At 36.2% G+C, this 26,441-nt stretch overlaps 1 protein-coding gene across 6 annotated transcripts in view; it reads right to left on the bottom strand.

Annotated features, from left to right (window-relative positions):
- Positions 1-24,846: 24,846 nt before the first annotated feature.
- The window catches only part of HGF (hepatocyte growth factor), an 84,387-nt gene continuing 82,792 nt past the window's right edge, over positions 24,847-26,441 (bottom strand). For all 6 annotated transcript variants that reach the window (XM_069586664.1, XM_069586665.1, XM_069586668.1 and 3 more), the window contains one exon: positions 24,847-26,185. In XM_069586664.1, coding sequence (XP_069442765.1) covers positions 26,009-26,185 — 177 coding nt within the window. In that variant the 3' untranslated portion in view covers positions 24,847-26,008. The remainder of the gene's footprint in view (positions 26,186-26,441) is intronic.

Below are 26,441 nucleotides of genomic sequence, written 5' to 3'. Positions count from 1 at the left end.
AGTCCGAAATGCAGCACTTGGATGCAATCTCAAAAACGACAGAATGATCTCTTCTCATCTCCAAGGCAAACCATTCAATATCACAGTTATCCAAGTCTATGCCCCAACCAGTAATGCTGAAGAAATTGAAGATGAACGGTTTTATGAAGATCTACAAGACCTTTTAGAACTAACACCCAAAAAAGATGTCCTTTTCATTATAGGGGACTGAAATGCAAAAGTAGGAAGTCAAGAAACACCTGGAGTAACAGGCAAATTTGGCCTTGGAATGCGGAATGAAGCAGGGCAAAGACTAATAGAGTTTTGCCAAGAAAATGCACTGGTCATAGCAAACACCCTCTTCCAACAACACACGAGAAGACTCTACACATGGACATCACCAGATGGTCAACACCGAAATCAGATTGATTATATTCTTTGCAGCCAAAGATGGAGAAGCTTTATACAGTCAACAAAAACAAGACCAGGAGCTGACTGTGGCTCAGATCATGAACTCCTTATTACCAAATTCAGACTCAAATTGAAGAAAGTAGGGAAAACCGCTAGACCATTCAGCTATGACCTAAATCAAATCCCTTATGATTATATAGCGGAAGTGAGAAATAGATTTAAGGGCCTAGATCTGATAGATAGAGTGCCTGATGAACTATGGAATGAGGTTCGTGACATTGTACAGGAGACAGGGATCAAGACCATCCCCATGGAAAAGAAATGCAAAAAATAAAAATGGCTGTCTGAGGAGGCTTTACAAATAACTGTGAAAAGAAGAGGGGCGAAAAGCAAAGGAGAAAAAGAAAGATATAAGCATCTGAATGCAGAGTTCCAAAGAATAGCAAGAAGAGATATGAAAGCCTTCTTCAGCGATCAATGCAAAGAAATAGAGGAAAACAACAGAATGGGAAACACTAGAGATCTCTTCAAGAAAATCAGAGATACCAAAGGAACATTTCATGGACCTAACAGAAGCAGAAGATATTAAGAAGAGATGGCAAGAATACACAGAAGAACTGTACAAAAAAGATCTTCACGACCCAGATAATCATGATGCTGTGATCACTAATCTAGAGCCAGACATCTTGGAATGTGAAGTCAAGTGAGCCTTAGAAAGCATCACTACGAACAAAGCTAGTGGAGGTGACGGAATTCCAGTTGAGCTATTTCAAATCCTGAAAGATGATGCTGTGAAAGTGCTGCACTCAATATGCCAGCAAATTTGGAAAACTCAGCAGTAGCCACAGGACTGGAAAAGGTCAGTTTTCATTCCAATTCCAAAGAAAGGCAATGCCGAAGAATGCTCAAACTACCACACAATTGCACTCATCTCACATGCTAGCAAAGTAATGCTCAAAATTCTCCAAGCCAGGCTTCAGCAATATGTGAACCGTGAACTCCCTGATGTTCAAGCTGGTTTTAGAAAAGGCAGAGGAACCAGAGATCAAATTGCCAACATCCACTGGATCATCTAGTCAAATTCCAGTAGTCATGTATGGATGTAAGAGTTTGACTATAAAGAAAGCTGAGCACAGAAGAATTGATGCTTTTGAACCGTGGTGTTGTAGAAGACTCGAAAGCCCCTTGGACTGCAAGGAGATCCAGCCAATCCATCCTAAAGGAAATAAGTCCTGAATTTTCATTGGAAGGACTAATGTTGAAGCTCAAACTCTATTTCTTTGGCCACCTGGTGCGAAGAACAGACTCATTTGTAAAGACCCTGATGCTGGGAAAGATTGAAGGCAGGAGGAGAAGGGGACGACAGAGGATGAGATGGTTGGATGGTATCACCGACTTGATAGACATGAGTTTGAGTAAGCTCTGAGAGTTGGTGATGGACAGGGAAGCCTTGTGTACTACAGTCTATAGGGTCGCAGATTAGGACAGGACTGAACTGAACTGAAGATAATACACCAAAGATAGCATTAAAGAACAAAACACCATTTCCTTTTACAAAGGGATCCAGCTCACAAAAATGCAAAGGGGAAGTGGTGGCTTTATCTCAGTGATAAGGCTGACATTGAGAAATTCCAGGGGAAAGTAATTGAAGAGACATGGGGAGCCTTGTCTCCACTCCTTTATGGTTGGTTACTAATTACTAACACTGCTGCCTCACAAGGACAGCAGAGGAAATCTGTGAGGCTTACAATTAAGTAAGTAAAGATAAATCTCCCCCTTTTTCTATACTAAATTAGAGGCAGAAAGGGTCAGGGACTGAGGTGATAAATAGCATGAAATTAAACTTTAGCAAATGGCACCTACAGTGACACAAGATATGTCTTCGGAGACTCAGCTAGAGTTAAAGTTTTCATCATTTTCAAATGATAAACTGATGGTATAAGATTATGAAGTGGATTAATATGGAGTCATGAAGAGTCTCATTATGAGTTGCACTAAAGAATGTTGGCAATGTTAAAGGGGAAAATGCTATTTTTCATGTAGATGAGAACTATGATCTTCTCTTTAAAACACTTACTTTATGAACATTTTGCATTTGTATATACTATGTTTTTCTGCTTAGAAAGCCCAAGGCTGAGAGGGAACATCTGGAAAAACACAAACTAAAGTTACCTGCTAATTCAGTATATAATATTTAATTTCTTTCCACCCTCAATTGAATCTTGTATTCCTAAGATATAACACTCAGCATAACACTCAACTTTCCAAATCCTATAACCCCTCTTTCTTCCTTTTTAAAATGTGGATGCATGCATATACTATAAAGTAGTAAACGATGTAGAAAGTAGCAGGACTAATTTGAAATCCCTTCTTTTTCCCTCATCCTTTGCCTATAGTTGTCACTATTTTGGTTTCTTGCCATCCCACAGTTTTCTCTTTCATTTTTTACTTTTACTATACTATATATAGACTTCACAAACACAAGCATTTTACATGTAACCTCAGCAATGTAGTGCATTTTAATAGCAGCAAAATAGATCTCTGAGTTTGTATTATACATTTCATCATTCTGAAGCTGGCCATTTAGGGTCCCTCAGAGTTGAATATTGTAAAATTGCTATGCTAAACATATTTACCTGCTTTCTCTCTCGCTCTGTCTATATATATATGTATATATATATACACACGTATATACACACATATATGTATGTATATATATGCATGTATATATATACACAATAATAATTTCCTTAGACTAGGTGAGTTAGCCTTCTTGGCCATACTATCAAGAATCAATAATAATATGTATAAAAATGACTTCCTGACACCACTTACCCTGGTGCAAACCAGAATGGCCTATGAGAAACAGGTCACCTCTAAGTCAACACCTCTTTATTTAGAGTATCTGCCTAGATGAATTTTAATTTTGTCTTCATACATGAAAATCATCATTTGTTTTCTCATTCCATAGAATCTTTTCTTTTTCTTTTTTTCCAGTTTTATGGAGGTATAATTGACAAAATTATCCTGGATTTTTTTCTTTTTAAGGATAGGGCAAGTGGATAAGTGGAGAACAGGGGGTCTCTTTTTAAAATTTAATTATTATTTATATTTTTGGCTGTGCTTGGTCTTTGTTGGTGTGCAGGGGCTTTCTCTAGTTTCGGTGAGTGGGGCTACTCTTTGTTGTGGTAGACGAGCTGCTCATTGTGGTGGCCTCTCTATTGTGGAGCACAGGCTTTAGGCACATGGGCTTCAGTGGTTGCAGCACACAGGCTCAGTAATTGAAGCTCATGGGCTTTAGTTGCTTCACAGCATGTGAAATCTTCCTGGACCAGGGGTCAAACCCGTGTCCCCTGAATTGGCAGGTGGATTCTTATCCACTGTACCATCAGGGAAGGTTCTGTCATTGAATCTTAATGTTTATTGTATGCTATTGTTGATCGACCTCCAAGTAGGGGGTCTTAGTGTATCCTAGTTATAATCCTCAGATGCATAATCCTATCAGTCAAGATAGGCTAGGTTATGTCATGGCAATAAACAAAATGAATATCTTAAGTGGTTTTCAAAACAAAGTTTGTTTGCTTGTTTGTTTCATCCCCCATATGCTAGTGGAGAGAGCATGAGAAGGGACATCTTAGGAAATAAAGAGACTTGCAGGGGCATTCAAACTCTGGCTCAGGAGTCCCCAGTCTCTGGGATCTAATGCCTGATGATCTGAGGTCGAGCTGATGCAATGGCAACAGAAATAAAGGGCACAATAAATGTAAGCACTTGAATCATCCCCAAACCATCACTTGCCACCCCTTCCCCCCACCTCCCATTTGTGGAAAAAATTGTCTTCCAGGAAACCGTTCCCTGATGCCAAAAGGGAAATCAGAGTAGAAGAAAGTGTTCCTACTGTGCTGTGTGAAGAAATGAAAACACATGAAGCTAGAAAACAAACTACTAATTATACTTGAGTGACACTTACGTTTTCATATGCTGTCGATGGAAGTTTAAATTCACCCTACCTAATTTGAAGACAACTTGATTATATGTGAAGAGCTTCTAAAATAATTATCTCAATAGTCCAGCAATTATCTTTCTAGAGTTTTAAACAAATAGAAACTTTGACCTGTGTGTTTGATGGATATGTTGTTTCTGAAATAGCTGGAACTTTGGTAGGTTTCTTTTTTCTTTCTTTCTTTTTCTTTTTTTTTTTTTTTGCAAAATTTAGAAAATTTATTTAAAACAGTGTGATTTAAATTATATGCATATTTGAGATTTATTTGGTGGGGAGGGCAGAAGACCCTCAAAGTGGCATCTATTGTGATGCATTACATTTTTATTCATAAACATTCATTCACACTCCGTGGGGAAGGATTACACCATCTGTCTCATAGACACGGGTTCAGCCACATGGCATGCTATCATCAATGAACTGAATCCAGAAGTGAAATGTGTTGCCTGTAGGCAGCAGCTTAAAGTCCTTTCTACAGTGATGACTGGAAGGAGTCCAGACTGAGGCTTTTCCATCAAGCTGACTAGGTGGAGCTTCCTATTACATTTAGAATAAGCTCAACCCCCTCACCATGGCCTACAAAGCTATAGATAATCTGTCTCCTTTCTGCATCCAAACCTCATCTTTCACTATTCTCCAAATCCTCTTCTAGACACTCAGGCTTTCTTGCTGCTCTCATTCTACAAGAATTTGATGTCTCATGTCTTTTATTTTCTCTTCTCTCCCTGTGGAGTACATTGTTTTCCTCCCTATATCCTCTTTCTCTATTCAGATATGATCTTCATGAAGAAAGAGGTCTTCCCTGATTATAGATCTAATACCACAGAGTGTTCTTTTTATCTTCCTACTCTTTTATTTAAAAGTTCTGAAAACATTTTTATATTTTAAAAATCTGTTTACTTGTTTATGCCTGGATCATTCATTGCTATGTTCCCAGTGCTTAGAAAAGTGCCCAACACATGACATCTGTTCAATAACTATATGCAAGTTAAATTAATTAACAAATGTTGTAACTTAGAGCAGGGCCTAGTTTCACATTCTTAAATAAAAGGCTTATTGTACTGCTTCAAGAAATTTTCATGAGTATCAACAAGCAAAAAATAATTGCCTTGACATATGTACTTAAAAACCAGGAAGACAGACCATAGAAATACAGCAACAACACTAGTATATCTGTCAAAATAGATGTTTTAGCTATTTCATCCTGGTATTCTGAAATAATGAGAATAAAGTGCATGTCATGGTAGAGGAAGATGAAAAAAATCTGTGGTTAAAAAGCACAAATTGGATGTGAACATTCAATAACTACCAACCATACCTACTTTCTAATATTCCATTAACTCTCAAGTAAAATGAAGATATACAGATATTTTAAAGTATTAAGTTAGAAATCTATATTCATTTCTTACTCTAGTGTCTGTCATATAAGAAATACTCAATAAATACTAGCTGTTTAATTTTTAATAAATATACTTTATATTTTAGGTATATAGCACATCACTTCTTTCAAGTAGATTACCAAATCATAAATATTTTTCAAATCAAATGTCTATTTGATAATGAAAAAGTAGGCACTGCATTGGATATACACATTAATGAGGAATTTGGCATTGTGGAATAAAACTTTCTTCCTCATAAGTACATAGACTCCACATAAGAAATTCCTGTAGAGTATCAGGCTTAGGTAATATTTTTAATCCATATGTTTTATCATGAGAATATAGTTATATTTATTTAAATGGAGCATGCATAAAAAGTATTATTCCACTTTCTCTTCTGCATAAAATCCAACTCTTTCATAATTATTCAATATACAATGGAATCACATGAGTTTGCCTGAATACTCATGACAAGATGATAAAAACAGTTTTGTCTTTCTAATTTAAACAAGATATTGTTTATCAGGCACAGAGGGAACATACATTAACATAATACAGGTCATATATGACAAACCCACATTTAACATAATACTCAACAGTGAAAAGCTGAAAGCATTTCCTCTTAGGACAAGGATGCCCACTCTCACCACTTTTATTCTACATAGTTTTAGGAGTCCTGGAAATAGCAAAGAAGAAAAATAACTAAAAGGAATCCAAGTTGGAAAGGAAGAAATAAAACTGTCACTGTTTGCAGATGACATGAACTACACATATAAAATTGTAAAGACACCACCAGAAAACTACCACAGCTCATTAAAGAGTTTGATAAAACTGAAGGATACAAAATCAATATACATAAATCTGTTTCATTTCTATACACTAACAACAGAAGATCAGAAAAAGAAATTAAAGAAGCAATCCCATTTACCATCACATTAAATATCATAAACTACCTAGGAATAAACCTAACTAAGGAGGCAAAAGACCTGTACTCTGAAAACTATGACTCTGATGAAAGAAACTGAAGACAGCACAGGCAGATGAAAAGGTGTGTGTATGCATGGATTGGAAGAATCCATACTGTTAAAATGACCATACCACTCAAGACAATCTACAGATTGAATGCAACCTCTATCAAAATACCAACAATTGTACACTGTAGATTCTTCCCCACAAAATTGATTACAATAAAAGTATACATAGTGAAAATTAAACTGTTTTAAAAAGTGAAATTGCAGGACTGTGATCAGATGAAAACAGTAAAAGAATGAATATAAAAGGAGAATGTGAGGGGATGTGAATTTTCCTCAGCGTATATTCCCATTCTCAGTCTAAATAACATGGAGTACTAATCTGAACCCCTTACAAATACCTGATTGTCCCTTTATATAGCCTGATCCTGTCATTTAAAGAAAATGTTATTATTACTAGATGAGTTACATAATTATGTCACTACTTCCTCTAAGTATGTGCATACCTGCTAAGTTTCTTCAGTTGTGTCCAACTCTTTGCAACCCCATGGACTGTAGCCTGCCAAGCCCCTCTGTCCATGGGATTCTCCAGGCAAGAACACTGGAGTGGGTAGCCATGTCCTCCTCCAGGGGATCTACCTGACACAGGGATTTAACCTGTGTTTCTTATGTCTCCTGCATTGACAGGAGGGTTCTTTACCACTAGTGTTACCTGTATAATAATATTGACTTGTTATCTTTCCACCCTTTTCCTCTAAGCCCCATTACACAAGGAAGAGAGAGCTATATGTTAAGTTCAGTTCACTAGCTCAGTCGTGTCCGACTCTTTGCGACCCCATGAATTGCAGCATGACAGGCCTCTCTGTTCATCACCAACTCCCGGAGTTCACTCAAACTCACATCCATTGAGTCAGTGATGCCATCCAGCCATCTCATCCTCTGATGTCCCCTTCTCCTCCTGCCCCCAACCCCTCCCAGCATCAGAGTCTTTTCCAATGAGTCAACTGTTCACATGAGGTGGCCAAAGCACTCGTTCCTTCCAAATAACACCCAGGGCTGATCTTTAGAATGGACTGGTTGGATCTCCTCGCAGTCCAAGGGACTCTCAAGAGTTTTCTCCAACACCACAGTTTAAAAGCATAAATTCTTTGGCGCTCACCTTTCTTCACAGTCCAACTCTCACATCCATACATGACTACTGGAAAAACCATAGCCTTGACTAGACGGACCTTTGTTGACAAAGTAATGTCTCTGCTTTTGAATATGATATCTAGGTTGGTCATAAGTTTCCTTCCAAGGAGTAAGTGTCTTTTAATTTCATGGCTGCAATCACATCTCCAGTGATTTTGGAGCCCAAAACATAAAGTCTGACACTGTTTTCACTGTTTCCCCATCTATTTGCTATGAAGTGATGGGACCAGATGCCATGATCTTCGTTTTCTGAATGTTGAGATTTAAGCCAACTTTTCCAGTCTCCTCTTTCACTTTCATCAAGAGGCTCCTTAGTTCCTCTTCACTTTCTGCCATAAGGGTGGTGTTATCTGCATATCTGAGGTTATTGATATTTCTCCCGGCAATCTTGATTCCAGCCTGTGCTTCTTCCAGCCCAGCGTTTCTCATAGTGTAGTCTGCATAGAAGTTAAATAAGCAGGGTGAGAATATACAGCCTTGACGTACTCCTTTTCCTATTTGTAACCAGTCTGTTTTTCCATGTCCAGTTCTAACTGTTGCTTCCTGAGCTTCATACAGGTTTCTCAAGAGACAGGTCAGGTGGTCTGGTATTCCCATCTCTTTCAGAATTTTCCAGTTTATTGTGATCCGGATAGTCAAAGGCTTTGGCATAGTCAATAAAGCAGAAATAGATGTTTTTCTGGAACTCTCTTGCTTTTTCCATGATCTAGCGGATGTTGGCAATTTGATCTCTGGTTCCTCTGCCTTTTCTAAAGCCAGCTTGAACATCTGGAAGTTCACGGTTCATATATTGCTGAAGCCTGGCTTTTTAAGTAGTCACGTAAAAAATTTAAATGTTTTCTTTAAATAAATAAATCTTCCCATCACATAGTTTGCTCTTAATAGCATTCCCCCAAATTCATTCTCCACTTCTTCCTTAAAAATAGCATCCACAATATTTACTTGGGCATATGGAGCCCAAGAGTCTACCAACTCTTTCAGCTAAAGTTTGTCCATGAGACTAAGTTATGGCCTGGTGACTCCTGGGAAGTGATTTCAAATGGAGGATGTCCTTCTAGCCTTCCTTTCTTTTTCCTGCTGTCTGGAAAACAGACAGTGATAGAACTCTGAGCAACTACTTTGGACCTGAAAAAGCACTGAGTACTGAAAATAATGCAGCAATAAAATAGATTCCTTGATTTACCATGCCAACCCTGGACTCCTACCTCCAGATTGTTTTTATATGAAACAGGAATAAAATTATTATTTTGAATTTTTGTCAATTATAGCCAAACCTAATTTTAACTGAAAAACCCACCACTGTGGGACTTTTGTTTATATTACTGTCAGAATAGTTAATATTACAAACTATAATAACAACAACAAAAACTTACAAAAGTATAGATGCAAAGTTAAGTACTGATAATTAACTGAAGACTTAAGGGGATCCAAACTACTACTGATTAACTTAAAATCTAAAATTAAAATAAACCCAAGGTCATAATTATTTTTTAAATCATTCATGTGTATAATTTTCTAAATTCCATTTCATAGAAGGGAAAGCAAAATATCAGAATCTGTGGTTCATTGATAAACACCCGCTCCCCCTGCAGTCCTGAACGTATTCGGTGACACTTGATGTGGAAGCAGAAGCTCCAAGGAAGAGGGATCAACTGTGAGAATAACATCACAGGAGTTTTACATGTGACTGTTGTTCAACTCCAAAGGATTAGTCCCAGATAACAACCACAGAACTGAGATTGTGTTGCCCCAGGGAAAGTAGCTTCCTTAAGGATATTCATCTAAAAACAGATGGAATTGATCTGGAGCAGTGTTTTGCTCCCAGACAACAGGTCTGGCAGAAACTGAACAAGAAAGTGGGATTCAGCCAGTCAGCTGGTCAGGATAAAGGACAAGAGAAGGTTACACCTAGGGTCAAAAACTTACGAAGTTAGCAATTAATAGAGATGGTAGGCAGAACTACGTCAGGAAGACAGAAGACCATGAAAAAGTTATTGAGGGAAGAAACAGAAGAACAAATAAAAAGAAACAAATGGTAAAACAAATCACCATTTTTTCAAGCAGCTACCGTGATATCTGTTTGCATGAAGCAGAGTTAACAAGGAGGGAAGAGGTATGGAGTGAGCTCTGAGGTCACTGAGAAGGTTGGTGTCTGCATCCTGGCAGATGCAGAGTCATATTTATGATCTGCCCTTGTCATGTGTGCCTTTTAAAAGGATCACTCTAACAGTATGGAAGAGGATGGTTTAAGGGAGAACCAATTTGTATTTAGCCTTTTACGATACTGAGGCAGTGGAGGGAAATAATGAGGGCTTCAACTAGGGGAGGAGAGGTAAAACGGAAGAGGAATGAGCCTTTTCAAGACATAATTAGCTGTCAAAATCAGCACACCTGGAGATCTGAGCTGTAGGGAGCAGGGAGAAGAATGGTATGAACAGGGCTGTCACTGTAAGAAGCCAGTGCTCTTGTTTGGTGGGCTTGCAGATGGTACTGCCATGACTGAAATAGAAAATGTTGGCGGAAAGTCAGGTTCAGTGGGAAATAAATTCTGGGTTTGGTACAGTTTTGTCTTTTTGAGTAAACCTCAGAAGAGCATTTTGGACTCTAGATATATTAAACTCAAAGCATAGCATGGCAACCCACTCCAGTTCTTGCCTGGAAAATCCCATGAACAAAGGAGCCTGACAGGCTATAGTCCATGGGGTTGCAAAGACATGACTGAGTGACTTCACTTTCTTTCACTTTACTTCATAACACTGTAAGAAAAAAAATTAGTTGACTAAAACGTATGCCACATTATTATGAGGTTAATAAAAATAACATTTATTTTTAGCTTACTGTTACTATTACCAAAAAACCCCACAAAATCAAGCTTATCCACTGGACATCATTGACCATATACTTAAGTGATAAAACTTGGAATGATCCAGGGGCCACATTTGCCAACACTACTCCTTCCGCCTTCAGGACTATAACATCAAGGAATGAGACTGCACGGTTCCCAGACAGGATCACTAAAGTAGGCTTTGGGTATGTTTTCAGACAGATGAACATCCTGAGAATGCTCAGGAGGTAGAGACAGAGTTTGAAAAATCAAACTGGTGAATTAAGGTAGCTGAGCAATATATAAATCATGTGTATAATATTGAGAACTATAAGTACTATTTCAATAAGCCTTTAATCTCAATATATGACCTTGTATTTGGGAAATTTAAAGCTGGAATTTTAAACTCATCTCCTTACAGGTTGCACAACCACAGAACACCACTGACTCCACATGAGGAACTGAAAGTAATTCTAATCTGCAAGCAAAACCAAACTTTTTAAAACTGCTTTAAAAAATAAAATCTCTGGGTGAAGAACTCTTGCCAGTTTCTGAATTGGTTAACCCCAGGAAATTTATTTACCCAGGGGTCGGGAAGGACAGTCCTATGCACATCATTTCATTTTACGCTACTGCTTGTTAGCATATGTTTTTGCTTCTTCTGCATTTCAACTCTGTTTCTGCCAAAAAACTAACACATCCCCACTCCTCCTCCTGCCCCACCCCCGCTTGTCCTTAGAAGGCTTGTTCCCAGTCAGAGATGGGATCAGATCACAGACTGAGATAGGGAAGGAAGCCAGATGACACCCACCTTGGCTTATTCCTTGGCAGAGTTTGCTGGATCTCTACCTGGGATTGGGCCTCTCTGCCAGGAATTAGGCCAGACTCCTTTAGGCTGTAAAATAAATTGAACTTCACTTTTGTCTGGGCAGCAATTTAAGTTTTTATTAACCCTTCTTTTTAAATTACTATTTTTTAAACTATAGTACTTTTGAGGTTTTGACTAAATTTCAGTATTACATATTTTATGATCTTGGTTCAAAATTAGTAAATAATAAAACCAAAGTTTTGCATTTTATAAAGGAGTAGATTTTGTTTCTGGAGCTGGCTCTGCCTCTAGCTATGTCGTAGCTAGTTATGTCTAGCTATGACATAACAGATAAGTCATTCTGTTTTTCTTGTTTTTTTCCTCTGTAATTTGCAAATGTGACTTTTAGTATAGCTTTGCAACTGTGAAAGTCTTTGATTCCACATGCGTGCTGTCATTTCAGTCTTGTCTGACTCTTTTCAACCCTGTGAATGGTAGCCCGCCAGCCTCCTCTGTCCATTGGATTCTCCAGGTGAGAATACTGGAGTGGGCTGCCATGCACTTCTTCAGGGGATCTCCCACCCAGAGATTGAACCCATGTCTCCTGCATTGGCGGACAGGTTCTTTACCACTAGCACCACCTTGCAAGCCCTTGAGTCCATGTAATATAGTGCAAAAAAAAAAAAAAAAAAAAGTGTAAATCAAGTTTTTCCAAGGACTGCAGTGACCATTTGTAAAAGATTATAATTTCCTTTGGAGCTTTTTCCCTCTTTCATATAGTACATTCTGGTATCTGCAATTACAAGGCAAGCACCATTACGCCTTTGCTTTAGAATAAATTCTGAGTTTTTTCCCCCCATTGGAGCCCTTTTGAATTCTTACCACCACATGTTTCTCCATGATTTTTATTACTTGTCTCACAAGGCTGTTGTATTTTTTTGTCAATCAGTTCAGTTCAGTCGCTCAGTTGTGTCCGACTCTTTGAGGCCTCCCTGTCCATCACCAACTCCAGGAGTTCACTCAGACTCATGTCCATCGAGTCTGTGATGCCATCCAGCCATCTCATCCTCTGTCGTCCCCTTCTCCTCCTGCCCCCAATCCCTCCCAGCATCAGAGTCTTTTCCAGTGAGTCAACTCTTCGCATGAGGTGGCCAAAGAACTGGAGTTTCAGCTTTAGCATCATTCCTTCCAAAGAAATCCCGGGGCTGATCTTCTTCAGAATGGACTGGTTGGATCTCCTTGCTGTCCAAGGGACTCTCAAGAGTCTTCTCCCAAGAGCTATTACCTAACTCTCCCATCAAAGGTAAAGAAACTTCCTCTGTGGAACTAGCTCCTCACCCCTCTGGCCTTCAACTCCATCATAAGTAGGAATACAAGTAACTCATCTTTTAGTCATTTATATTTAAAGGTGAGAAGGTCATGCTCTTTTAGCTGATGATGACTCAGAACTTTGGGGAAGGCCGGCTGAAAGCAGCTGTCCCTGGAATAGCTTTTTGCTCATATCCTATCCAGATGATGGCAGTGTTTTCTTGTTTAAATAAGTTTCCCCCTTTGCCCTACTTTGCTAGAAAATAATTAAATATACATTAGATAGGCTAGAAGGGAAGAATTAAGCAGAATTAATATTGAAAATCTGCTCCTATGTTCTTTTTACAAGTTATTTGAACATCTCTTTTTTTCTAAAATTAATATAGTTATGAAAGTGAAGTTGCTCAGTCACGTCCGACTCTTTGCGACCCCGTGGACTATAGCCTACCAGGCTCCTCCATCCATGGAATTCTCCAGGCAAGAATACTGGAGTGGATTGCCATTTCCTTCTCCAGGGGATCTTCCTGACTGAGGGATCAAACCCAGATCTCCTGCATTGCAGGCAGACGCTTTACCCTCTGAGCCACCAGGGAAGGCCAATTATAGTTATAGAACCTGCCTATGTAACATTGCGATGCTGATTAAATGAGATAAAGCAGAGTCTGACAAATAAAAAGCGCTGAATAGATGTTATCTATTGTTATTAAATCATCTTCAAATGTAATTTAAAAGTTATCATGATAAACTTATCAGTCTTGCACTAGCAAAGGAAACCTTTATACATTTTCTTTTCTTTCTTTCTTATTTTTTTTAAGGCAGAGTGGGGACTAGCCTAGGGGTGCAGTGGGTGTGGGCAGGCGCTCTCTGCCCAGAGGAAAAGATGTTTGTGGTTCTTTGAGTGACAGCCAGACATTCACTACAGGGAACAGGATCTGAAGAAACCTTTATAATTTCATCTCTAGAACTTGTTAGTGTTCTCTCCCTTTGAGACGTTACATTATTCCCTTGATAATAAATGCATAAACCTCTTTGAATCTACTAAAAACGTCAGAAGAGTCTTGGAAATGTAAGGAAAAGGGTGCAGAATTTAAAAGATTGGTATCCTGGAAACTGATTAATAAGGGAGAAGATGGAAAAAAAAAGAAACTCTATACTTAGTTTACTTAGTTAAATAATTAGTAATGCAATGAAGGAAATGTTCAAAAAATAGAGTAAAACTAGTATTCAAATTGTCAGGATTTTAGACTACAGCAGTACAGAAAGATTAAGAGAAGATGAACAAAAAGCTCAGTGAAATCTGATCATATCCTTCTGAAGTTATTCACACTTCTCAGTTAACACTTGCAGGTCTTTATCTTATGCTTGTCTCCCAGACTTCTCTGTATTTATAATTAAAGTAGAAGCCAAATTTTATTTATTCACTATCATATTTCCAGCACCTAGTTCCATCACAGTAGGTGATCAATAAATATGAGCTGACATGAAATAGAAGTATGTCACAGAGGCTGATAGAAACCTCCTCCTTAACACGACTACTGAAGAAATTTGGAAGTGTTATTATTTTAATAGCAAACAAAATTTAGAATTTATGAAACTGGAATTGATTGAAAAATAAAATATCCTGCAAGCAGATAATTACTGATACATTTATTTTAAAATATTATCATGTAATACTTAGTTGGTACTGAAGATAACTGTGTGAAGAATTTACTGTTAGCCCACATTCTCAGGGAGCTTACAATCTAGGAGGAGAGACTATGCAAATAACAATTCAATTAATGGAGATAAATGTTCTAAAATAAAAGTGCATCATACTTTGAGATGTGTAACTGGGTTGGGAGCACTGGTGCGGGGACAGTTTGTGGCATTTAAGTTGAAGGATGAAGTAAGCATTAGTCAGGGAAAAACTGGTGGGTGGAAGGTAATTCCAGGCAGAAAGAATAGCTGATACAAAGACTTTGAGGAAGTAAAGAGTTTAACATACTCCCACATGGAAAGAGTCTGATGTAGCTGAAATATAGTGAGCAAAGAGAAAAGAGTGGATGGTGGATGAGTTAAATAGTCATGGACAGTTCATATAGACATAGGAGGCCAATAGGAATAAAGGAGTCTCTGGATTGTGATTTGGGCAAGCCAGATTGGCGTGCCTTTTGAAAAAAAGATTGAGGGGAAAGGAGGGAATAGTCTTTAGTTTTGGAGTCATTCAGTTTAGATGATGAGGGTGCATCCAAGTAGTGATGTCAAGTGGGCAAGCTAACTTTTGCCTTTGTGCCTCCATCTGATACCCCAGTTCTTCACTGTTGTGCAGTCTCTCTGGAGTTCCAGCCATTTCATCTATTTGCTATGGCAGAGGAAAGATACTAACGCCCTTGAAGGTGAGAAGGGTGTTATAATATTCTACAGAGCAATATTAATATATTGAGAATTTTAATTTTTCCTTATTGGATCATGGGTATGATGTAATTGAGGGAGGCAGCAAGCAAAAAAGGAATGGAGAAGAGGAAAGAATAAAAATGGAACACTGACCGTGAATAGAGAAGATCTATACTCATACTCTATATTTGCCAACTTTAGAGTCACTCCTTATATTTAGTTTTTACAAGTGGATTTAGAAATACAGATGACTGTGACAAAGAAGGAAACAGACTAATAAAGAAAAATGCTTTACATGATTTTGTTGACTTTACTTCCAGGGACATGTAAACAACCTCCAGAAAACTTTCCCAGCTCCCTTCCAGATTTTTTTTTCCTTTTTCTCTTTCTTTTCTTTTTATAATCTTTTCTTGTCTTTTTTCCCTCTTGGTTTCCTCACTTCCAAATAATTTCAGCAGATGAGAGGATACTGTGAGCACTAGTAAAATGGGGCAGGGGGGAAAGGGCTATTTTCTTTTTTTCTATTTTTAGTTTTGGGTGCTAAAATGTTATCTTATAATTTTTGTGTTATCAGTTTTGCTTTCATATTAATGATATGAAAGATCAGGTAAGTGGTACACATACCAATAAGTATTTTCCTAAACTCCCCCAAGTGTCTAAATTTTACTCAAATTAAGTACAAAAGGGAAAATCATGTAAAAAAAAAAAAGAGAGAGAGAGATTGATCTGGAAAAATATGCCAAATGGAAAGATTGCTGAGAGATGTTTTTTGGGAGACAGAAATTACTGTAGATTATTAAAGACAATAGAAAAGTCATACTGTATAGTTACTACTTCCTCTAGTTCAGAAACTATGTAAATCTTTTCCTGTGCTTCATTTATCAGAACTTTAATGCAAGAGGTATAAATATCATCTTCATAATTGTAAGGAGGTTTTTGTAGTACAGTAAATTTGAAAAACATGCTATACCATACTCCTTTGTGTAGCTTCAAAACACATATGAACATCTGAAGGCCCTTGACAACTGTGCAGCTAAGTGACCTATTTAAAGCATCTGAGCATCTCTAAAACTTATTCAAGCCCCAAACACTTTTTTCTCAGCACAGCTTTTAGTATCCTATAGAATGGTGGTCCATGACAGACTAGTCTGGGTGAACTTACCTAAGTTAATGAGGAAACATTTCCTATTTTAAGAAGTGTCCATAGTAAGAGGTTCTGAGATTTCTTATTCATTTTTTGTTTTTTATAGTCTTCAGAATTATGGAGCCCTACATGATACTTAAACTGGCATAAATATTAACCTTATTTTCCCAAAATTCTTACATTCTTAATCACAAATATCTAAGCATTTATTTCCTCTCGGAATGACACTTTGAACAACCAAAGAATATGTTAAATCATGTGTGTACCTTTTCTGATAGACAGAGTGCCTGAAGAACTATGGAAGGAGGTTTGTGACATTTGTACATTGTACAAAAATGAGGAGGCAGGGATCAAGACCATCCCCAAGAGAAAGAAATTCAACAAAACAAAATGGTTGTCTGAGGAGGCCTTACAAGTAGATGTGAAAAGAAGACAAGTGAAAAGCAAAGGAGAAAAGGAAAGATATATCTATTTGAACGCAGAGTTCCAAAAAATAGCAAGGAGATATAAAAAAGCCTTTCTCAGTGATCAATGCAAAGAAATAGAGGAAAATAATAGAATGAGAAAAACTAGAGATCTCTTCAAGAAAATTAGAGATACCAAGGGAACATTTCATGCAAAGATGGGCACAATAAAGGACAGAAATGGTATGGACCTAACAGAAGCAGAAGATATGAAGAAGAGGTGGCAAGAATACATGGAAGAACTATACAAAAAAAATCTTCTGCTTCTACTTTATTGACTGTGCCAAAGCCTTTGACTGTGTGGATCACAACAAACTGTGGAAAATTCTGAAAGAGATGGGAATACCAGACCACCTGACCTGCCTCTTGAGAAATATGTATTTCTCAAGGTCAGGAAGCAACAATTAGAACTAGACATGGAACAACAGACTGGTTCCAAGCCAGGAAAATAGTACCTCGAGGCTGTATATTGTCACCCCGCTTATTTAACTTTATGCAAATAAATCATGAGAAATGCTGGACTGGATAAAACACAAGCTGGAATCAAGATTGCTGGGAGAAATATCAATAATCTCAGATATGCAGATGACACCAACCTTATGGCAGAAAGTGAAGAACTAAAGAGACTCTTGATGAAAGTGAAAGGAGGGGAATGAAAAAGTTGGCTTAAAACTCAACATTCAGAAAACGAAGATCATGGCATCTTGTCCCATCACTTCATGGCAAAGAGATGGGGAAATAGTGGAAACAGTGACAAACTTTTTTTTTGGGGGGGGGCCTCCAAAATCACTGCAGATGGTGATTGCAGCCATAAAATTAAAAGATGGTTACTCCTTGGAAGAAAATTTATGACCAACCTAGACAGCATATTAAAAAGCAGAGACATTATTCTGCCAACAAAGGTCCATCTACTCAATATGGTTTTAAAGAAAGCTGAGCACAGAAGAATTGATGCTTTTGAATTGTGTTGTTGGAGAAGACTCCTGAGAATCCCTTGGAGTGCTAGGAGATCCAACCAGTCCATCCTAAAGGAAATCAGTCCTGAATATTCATTGGCAGGACTGATGCTGAAGCTAGAACTCCAGTACTTTGACCACCTAATGCGAAGAAGTGACTCATTTGAAAAGACTCTGATGCTGGGAAAGATTAAAGGCAGGAGGAGAAAGGGATGACAGAGGATGAGATGGCTGAATGTCATCAGCAGCTCAACGGACATGAATTTGAGTAAACTCCGGGAGTTGGTGATGGACAGGGAGGCCTGGCGTGCTGCAGTGTATGGGATCATCAAGAGTCGGACATGACTGAGCGACTGAACTGTACCTTCTCTATTTTGAAAAGACTTTATCAACTTTTAACACTCCATGGTGTCCAATTTCTACTTATTAAATATTTTATTATTATTATTTTATAGAAAATAAAGGTTTAGGGTATAGTCATATATTCCATACTTTCATTGAATTTTAGTTTAGCCACGTGAAAAATAAGATATATGAAAACTAGACAATATTTTGTAAAGCATTAAAATATATGGAAAAAACCCCACTAAAATCCATATCTGCCTTTTCTGTTTAATTTTATTGCAACATTTTATCTGAGATTTCTATCAGTTAAGAAAATTCATCAAATGAGGACCTTTTGCTAACTGAGTAACAATATTGTGAAACTTTCAATGCACAGCAGATGGCATATTTTAACATAAGTCATAAGTGGACTATTCTTGACGCAGAATATTTTTGCAATAACTGACATAATCCCTTTCCCCTAAAAGATATGACATGAACATCCCCTCCAGCCCACACATACAAAATCAGACCAGAAAATGTTTACCAACCTAATCTAAATTATATTCGGTTGTATGAAGTAAATATCAGTGTCCATCAGTAAACTAAAATCTCTTTTCCATTTTCATTTTAATAACTACATTTATAAATTTAAATGTAAAACTCAAAGTTAATATTTCCTCTCTTTTCTAATTGCATGTTCTAGTGTGTGAAATACAATAAACATTTTAAAATAGCCCCAATTACTAATTCAAATTAGTAATGCAATTAAATATAAAACCCCAAATTCTTAACCTTCAGTGTGAGTTGCACAATTTGTATAAACACTTTAAGTCTCTGGATGATACTGATAAGCCTTCAAAATGAGACTGGACTATAAAATATTAATAATTATATGACTGGGGCATTATCATGTGAAAACATATAAAGGATATACAAATATTAATGACAAGATATTGCCGATGCCGTCAAGGAGTTTAAACTGAGTGGAGGTAGGGTGCACAGTGAAAACAAAGCAGGAGGTGTCCAGTGACTTTCTAACAGAAATACTGCAGGCCAGGGGAGAGTGCCAAAACACATCAAACTGATGCAGGGACAAACCTAAAACCAAGAACACTCTACTCAGCAAAGCTGTCATTCAGATTTGAAGAAGAAATAAGAGGATTACAAACAATCAAAAGTTAAAAGAATTCAGCAGCACTGACTTAACCACAGCATAAAAGGAATTTCCCTAAGGGGAAAAGTGAGGGGAGAAGAGGGTGAGATGTATGGGAAGAGTAATGGAAACTTATATTACCATATGTAAAATAGATAGCCCCTGGCTCAGGAACCTCAAACAGGGGCTCTGTATCAACCTAGAGGGGTGGAATGGGAGGGAGATGGGAGGGAGGTTCAAAAGGGAGGGGATATATGTATACTTATGGCTGATTCATGTTGAGGTTTGACAGGAAACAGCAAAATTCTGTAAAGCAATTACCCTTCGGAAAAAAAATAAATTACTTGAAAACAACACAACAAGAAATAATAGAAAAGGTCAATGAAGCTAAGAGTTGGTTGTTTGAAAAGTTAAATAAAACTGATAAATCTTCAGCTAGCTTCATCACTTCACTTCATGGCAAATAGATGGGGGCAAAGTGGAAACAGTGACATTTTATTTCCTTGGGCTCCAAAATCACTGCAAATGGTGACTACAGCCACAAAATTAAAAGATGCTTGTGCTTTGGAAGAAAAGCTGTGTCAAACCTAGATAGCATATTAAAAGCAGAGACATCACTTTGCCAACAAAGGTCCATATAGTCAAAGCTATGGTTTTTCCAATAGTCATGTATGGATGTGAACGTTGGACTATAAAGAGGGCTGAGTGCCGGAGAATTGTTTTCAAACTGTGGTTCTGGAGAAGACTCTTAAGAGTCCCTTGGACAGCAAGGATATCAAACCAATCAATCCTAAAGGAAATGAACTCTGAATATTCTTTGGAAAGACTGATGCTGAAGCTCTAGTACTTTGGCCACCTGATGGGAAGAGCTGACTCATTTGAAGAAACCATGATCCTGGGAAAACTGAGGGCAGGAAGTGAAGGTGGTGACAGAGAATAAGATGGTTGGATGGCATCACTGACTCAGTGGGCATTAGTTTCAGCAAACTCCAGGAGACAGTGAAGGACAGGGAAGCCTGGAGTGCTGCAGTCCATGGGGTGGCAAACAGTCGGACCCAACTCAGCAACTGGACAATGAATAACAAGATTCGTGAAGAGAAACATAATGATGTTTCCAAATCAATAAAATCAGAAATAAAAAAGGAAAAGTTACCATACATACCACAGAAATACAAACAGTAAGAGATTACTATGAACAATTATATGCCCCCCAAAATGCACAACCTAAAAAAATGGATAAATTCCGAGAAACAGACAATCTCACAAGACTGAATCAGGAAGAAATAGAAAATATGTACAGATCAGTTACCAGTAATGACTATGAATCAGTAATAAAAATCAACATCTGAACAAAGAAAAGTCTAAGACAAGATGGCTTCGCAGGTGAAGTCTACCAAACATTCCAACAGTTAACACTTACCCTGCTTAAATTATTCCCAAAAATTGACAGGGAAGGAACACATCTGAAGTCATTCTGTGACCAGATAAAGATACCATGAGGAAAAAAAAAAACAAAAACTTGCTCTTCAGAGTGCATTTGTGCGTGCATGCTCAGTCGCTTCAGTCGTGTCCGACTCTGGGATCCTATGGATTGTAGCCTGCCACTGAACCCACATCTCCTGCGTCTCCTGCATTGTAGGCGGGTTCTTTACTCACTGAGCCACCTGGGAAGCCCGTTCTTCATAGTACTATAAAATGTTTCCCAATTACCTTAAATATAGTTTTATCTTAAAGTTATTAATACTTTTAAAAACAGCTTTCCCAAACAACACATGCAATTGAGATATTTGCAAATTCATGAGCCAAAAGAAAAATTTGTACTGGCTAAAATAAGACTTTTAATATAAGTTATACATGAAAGTGGTGTAACTTGGTGAATTGATATGGAAAGCACATCTAGGGCTGTGTAGATTAAGGATGGTGCTTGTGCTTGGTAATAATGGAATGAAAGAAAGAAAGTGAAGTCGCTCAGTCATGTCCGACTCTTTGCACCCCTATAAACTGTAGCCAACCACACTCCTCCATCCATGGATTTTCCAGGCAAGAGTACTGGAGTGGGTTGCCAATACCTTCTCCAGAGCATCTTCCCAACTCAGGGATCGAACCTGTGTCTCCCGCATAGTAGGCAGATGCTTTACCGTCTGAGCCACCCGGGGAAGTTCTAATGGAATAGAATGGCAAAAAAACTCCTGTATTAAAACACTGAGGAATTGCAAACCAAGGTGATTCTATTCAGGACACTGACAAATGGTGACTAATTAAAGTATTATAATTTGTAAGAGTAAATAAATACATTATATTAAGAAGCCAGAAAAAATATTGTCCTCTCAGACTCCAGATATTATCACAACTTTCTCACTTGCTCTCTCACTTCACTGAGTATCCTATTATAATACCATCTCTCAAAGGAGCTGAGCTTTCCTGGACTATTCTACTTAAAATAACACAATATAGGTTTAGGATGAAATGGAATTTTAGAAAAGAGTGAGAAAAAATTAAAAATTAGAAATATTAACAATATATACAGTTGAAATGTTCTTATTGACACCAAAAATGAGTGAATACATATATTCTACTTGGATCATAACCATTAAAAAGATTAAATATTTTATAATGGGCTCTAGAATTAGATATATTAATCATCACTTGAGATGAGTATTTATGCCAGAAAAATTGGTAGAGCAATCTTTTTGAGGGAGAGATAGTATAATATAACTTGAAATAGTCAGTGGTGTTATAGCACTCTTTTTGGTTAGATCAATTGATAATTAGTTCTTCCAATTTTGCCTCCAATTTGAATGAAAAGAGTGAATTTGATTCATATTTATTCTGAATTAATGTGTACATTGAAGATAAATTCTAAAGTGATTAATTGACTTATAATACCCTTTGTAATATATAGTAACATGGTAAAGGAATTCAGACGATCATTCATGACAACTTGTATCATGGCATCACTCTAGCAAATATGAAGAATGAATAATTATATCTTGCAGTGGAAGAAATTGAAGTCCATAGAAATTTACAGTTTACTGAAGATCACTGATATTACCATAGATAGAAGTTGTAACAGAATAATAGCTTTTGTCTTAGTTCTATACACAAGTTATATGATCTTTCTTGCAATTAAGCATCTATAATTTCTGTCAATGAGATCATTGTCGTTTGTTTTCTGCATTAACCCCAGAGCAGATTCAAATATGTCCACTTATATAACTAAAATGAGGAGAGCATTTTGATAAAATATTTTATTAATAATAATAAGCATGGTTATAAAAATAACAACTTTATTAACTACAGAAAATTTATATACATGTCATAACCACAGTGTTCCCCTTTGGGTAAGCATCCAGCTATACCACTCAATAGGCAGCTTATCTATTTCCTATTTACATACAAGACAAACAGTAATAACATCCACAGTATTCCATTTTCAGTTTCCTAAAGACAGAAACTTTCTGTGCAAATGGAAGTGAACCTACTGAAAATCACACTGTCAATATTTATAGGGTCTAGAGAATTTTAACTTTTTTTATATTAGCAAATTCTTAGTTCAAAATTCAGTTGAATATTGAAAGATAAGTTCTTTAGGATTTTATTATGAAACAATTTATTCACATAAAGATTATATCTCATTCAAATTAACTTCATTTCTCAAATGAGTTTGTCTATAAATATGGGATATAATTGATTGAAAGTAGTTCTTTTTTGGACTTATGTCAATTTAAAATATTTTTAGTGTGAGTTTATTAAAATTCTTCACCGAATGATCCCTATATTACAAAGCCAGTATTTTTTTTTTTTTAATGTTTAGAAAAAGCAAGAAAATTCCTGACAGCAATTTCTTATTTCTTGACAGTGTTTTTTTCAAGAGAATGTTGTGGCTATAACACTCACTTTCTATAGTACCATTGGTACCAACAAGAAATATTCACAGGAATAAGTGAAATATAATTTTGTTATCACATGTCATTATTGTTATTTTTCTTGCCCTACAGTGTCTCACATTTCCCATAGTTTGAAACACTTAGATAGCAAGCAAGAGCCTGTTAATACTAGAGATTCACTCAATATAAACCATTTTACTGAGGACCTGCCCACAGCAGATAGGTAACAGTCATTACACATTTTACAATAAAATTAAAGAAGTACACAAAAGGATTATCATTCCTTCTGCACGGCAGAGGCATTATGACAAATATTTTAATTTTACATTACTATTCCTGGTAGACATAAGAAAATGTCCACAATTATAACAGCACATAACCATTATTCAAACAGCCAAAATAACAATATCATTGAAAACTTCTAATTTAAAGATTCTTTTTTCCATGACTCAAATGAAATGGATTTTTCCATAAATTGGATTTTTTATTTTTTATTAAGAAAAAAGAATGCCCAGGAAATAGTATTTTTCACCAGAGAAAAATGACACGGTTATTCCCCATTGCACCACCTAAAATAACATGGGTCTTGTTCATCTTGCTTTTATATCTATTCCATCAATCTCCTATAAAAAGGAAACTCCCAAAGAAAAGACTGCTTTTTTACACATGTCTGATAGTTATTGGTGGTCTTGTTTTATCCTTTAATAAAATGGAAAACGCTGAGTTCAAAATGTCTATAAAGTTAGCTTCATTTTGTTATCTATGTCATCTCTATCCCTCAGTGGAAATTTAGAGGAAAAGACATAAAAGAAATATTTTTAAATGTGAGTATTTAAAAGAATTGCAATTTAGTAAGTGTTTTACAAATATCATTAATATGTGACAATAAAATTTTGTCATTTAGCAAGAAGAAACTGAAAAATACTTTAATATCTAGACAATTTACCTTGGAAATTTCTGTTTGATTATAATGGTATATTATGTAAGGGACAGAAAAATACAATCAGATACACTGATATGTACTAGCAACTTGTTGGATTTCTCTTCACTTTCGCTGTTTCTTGATACCAGCACATATATTATTACAAAAAATAAAGAAAATGGCACAATTTCAAAAATAATTTTGGATTTGCCGCCCATAATCTGAACTAAGTTCTTGAGTAAAATTAAAACCGTTTTATTCAAGACTGAACAGTGTCTTCTGGAATTTTTAGAGTGTCATTTGGATCCCTGGCCTTAATTGAGATCATCCAAAAGTTAGAGAAATGGACATACTAGATTCAAACTAATCAAATAATTATTTTTTAAAGAATTTTTATACAGGAATATTTTGTGAAACTTCAGAACATATAATAATTACTCTTTGTTATCTCATTTCTTGACAAATACATGATCTTTAGCTAATCATGACTAATATAGTAATAAATATGGTCTGGTTATTATCATACAGTATACAAAATCTGAAATTTCCCATGCATTAGGAAAGATCTATGTAAAATTAACTAAGATAAAACAAAGGTATTTTGATAAAATACCTCATTCAGCAGATTTAACTGTACTTTAAAAAATAATCGAATATAGAGTTTAGAGAAACTAGTTCCTTTCCTGTTACATTTTTTCCTTTACTGTAAAGTTTTATTAGACTAAAAGACCTCCAGATAGACAAAGTTATTTTTATTTCTTTCTTCATTATATATTTTAATGCATAATTTGGTGAAAGGCTATTTACAAATTTTAGAGACATGGGAATTTTCCTCTTAAATATTTGTTTTTAAGTTAAAGAAGATGAGAAAGAAGCCAATCACAGCAGCAAGTCTTAGACTTAACATCCTTAAATACATCTTAAGGACCAAAACACTTAAATTTCAATTAGTTATCTCTCACTTTTTTAATTACTTTAGGAAAAAAGATCTAAAAATGCCTTGCATAAATAAGTGTCCCTAAATTTGAAAGAAAGAATACTAATAAACAAATAGCCTATTCCCTTTAAGAATTAGGAACTATCTAAAATAACTTGGAAAATAAATATATGTAAGCACCTAGGTTAGGTGTTATTTAGCTTTGTGTGTCATGACCACACCTCAATTGCCAAGGAGTAGAGGTCATCTGCAGATTATATGGAGGAGGATCTAGTCACTTCTATCTTGCACTTTTCCTTAATATTCCTACTAGTCTTTAGAAAATTTTCCTATATTTTTCTTAAGGAAAAACTATAAAATACAATTTAGGAATCTTTAGGGATTACATTAGATACACCACCGTTTGAACTGTAGTGTATGCACATGTGTACCCATGTATTTGCATATAGGTATATGTTTTTGTAAAAAAGTATATGTACCAGTATTACAGGATACACGACGAGGAGGAATGACTGAACTATAATGTATAGCATATTAAAGGTAATATAATTTAATATAGAGTTACAGTTTAAGGACACAAGATGTAAATTGTTTTTGTGAGGTTGAAATAATGTTTAACTTATGGTTTATTTATTATTATGAAACTAACCTTGGAAAGCAGCTGAGAGAAATTAATTGATTTTTTCCATTATATCTTTAGCATCCAGCAATTATACCTTTGCATTTTTTAGTTCATTCAAGTATCTTCAGGAGATATGTTACTACACTTGCATGTACCTTAATTCATTTCAACATTTACAAAATAACACTGACAAAACGACAGCAAACGCCCATAAATATTAATGAGTATCTTAACAAACATGACACTCAAGTAGTTGTCTCAAGATTTTTAAGTTACATTTTAATTCCATGTACTCCAAAATCTTCATGTAAAAGAGACCTGTGTTATTGGAAGCTTCAGACAGTTATACCAGCTACGATTGTGGTGCCTTATACGTTAATATAATTTTGTGTATCCATTTTGCATAATATGCCACTCGGACAAAAATACCAGGACGATTTGGAATGGCACAGCCACGACCAGGAACAATGACACCAAGAACCATTCTCATTTTATGTTGTTCACAAACAAGTGGGCCACCATAATCTCCCTAGGAAGAAGACACGCAATAATAACAAGAAAGTATTATTTTAGAAATAAAAATTAATGAATCATTTACATTTCATATATCAATTTATATCTCAAATATATATATGTAAAAAAGAGAATAACTTCAACTAAAATATGAAGACATTCAATTGATGTACTAAACCATTGGTTGTCTTTCTATTAGACAACTCAAGACTGAGATAAGTACAAAGGTTCAAAGGTGTTCTATCATGTGTAGTAATCATTTAAGAATGATT

This window comes from Ovis canadensis, chromosome 4 (genome assembly GCF_042477335.2).
Source record: "Ovis canadensis isolate MfBH-ARS-UI-01 breed Bighorn chromosome 4, ARS-UI_OviCan_v2, whole genome shotgun sequence".
In the NCBI taxonomy this organism is placed as follows: Eukaryota; Metazoa; Chordata; class Mammalia; order Artiodactyla; family Bovidae; genus Ovis; species Ovis canadensis.
Note: the sequence above shows the minus strand (reverse complement) of the source record. Positions and strands in the feature narration are given on the sequence as shown.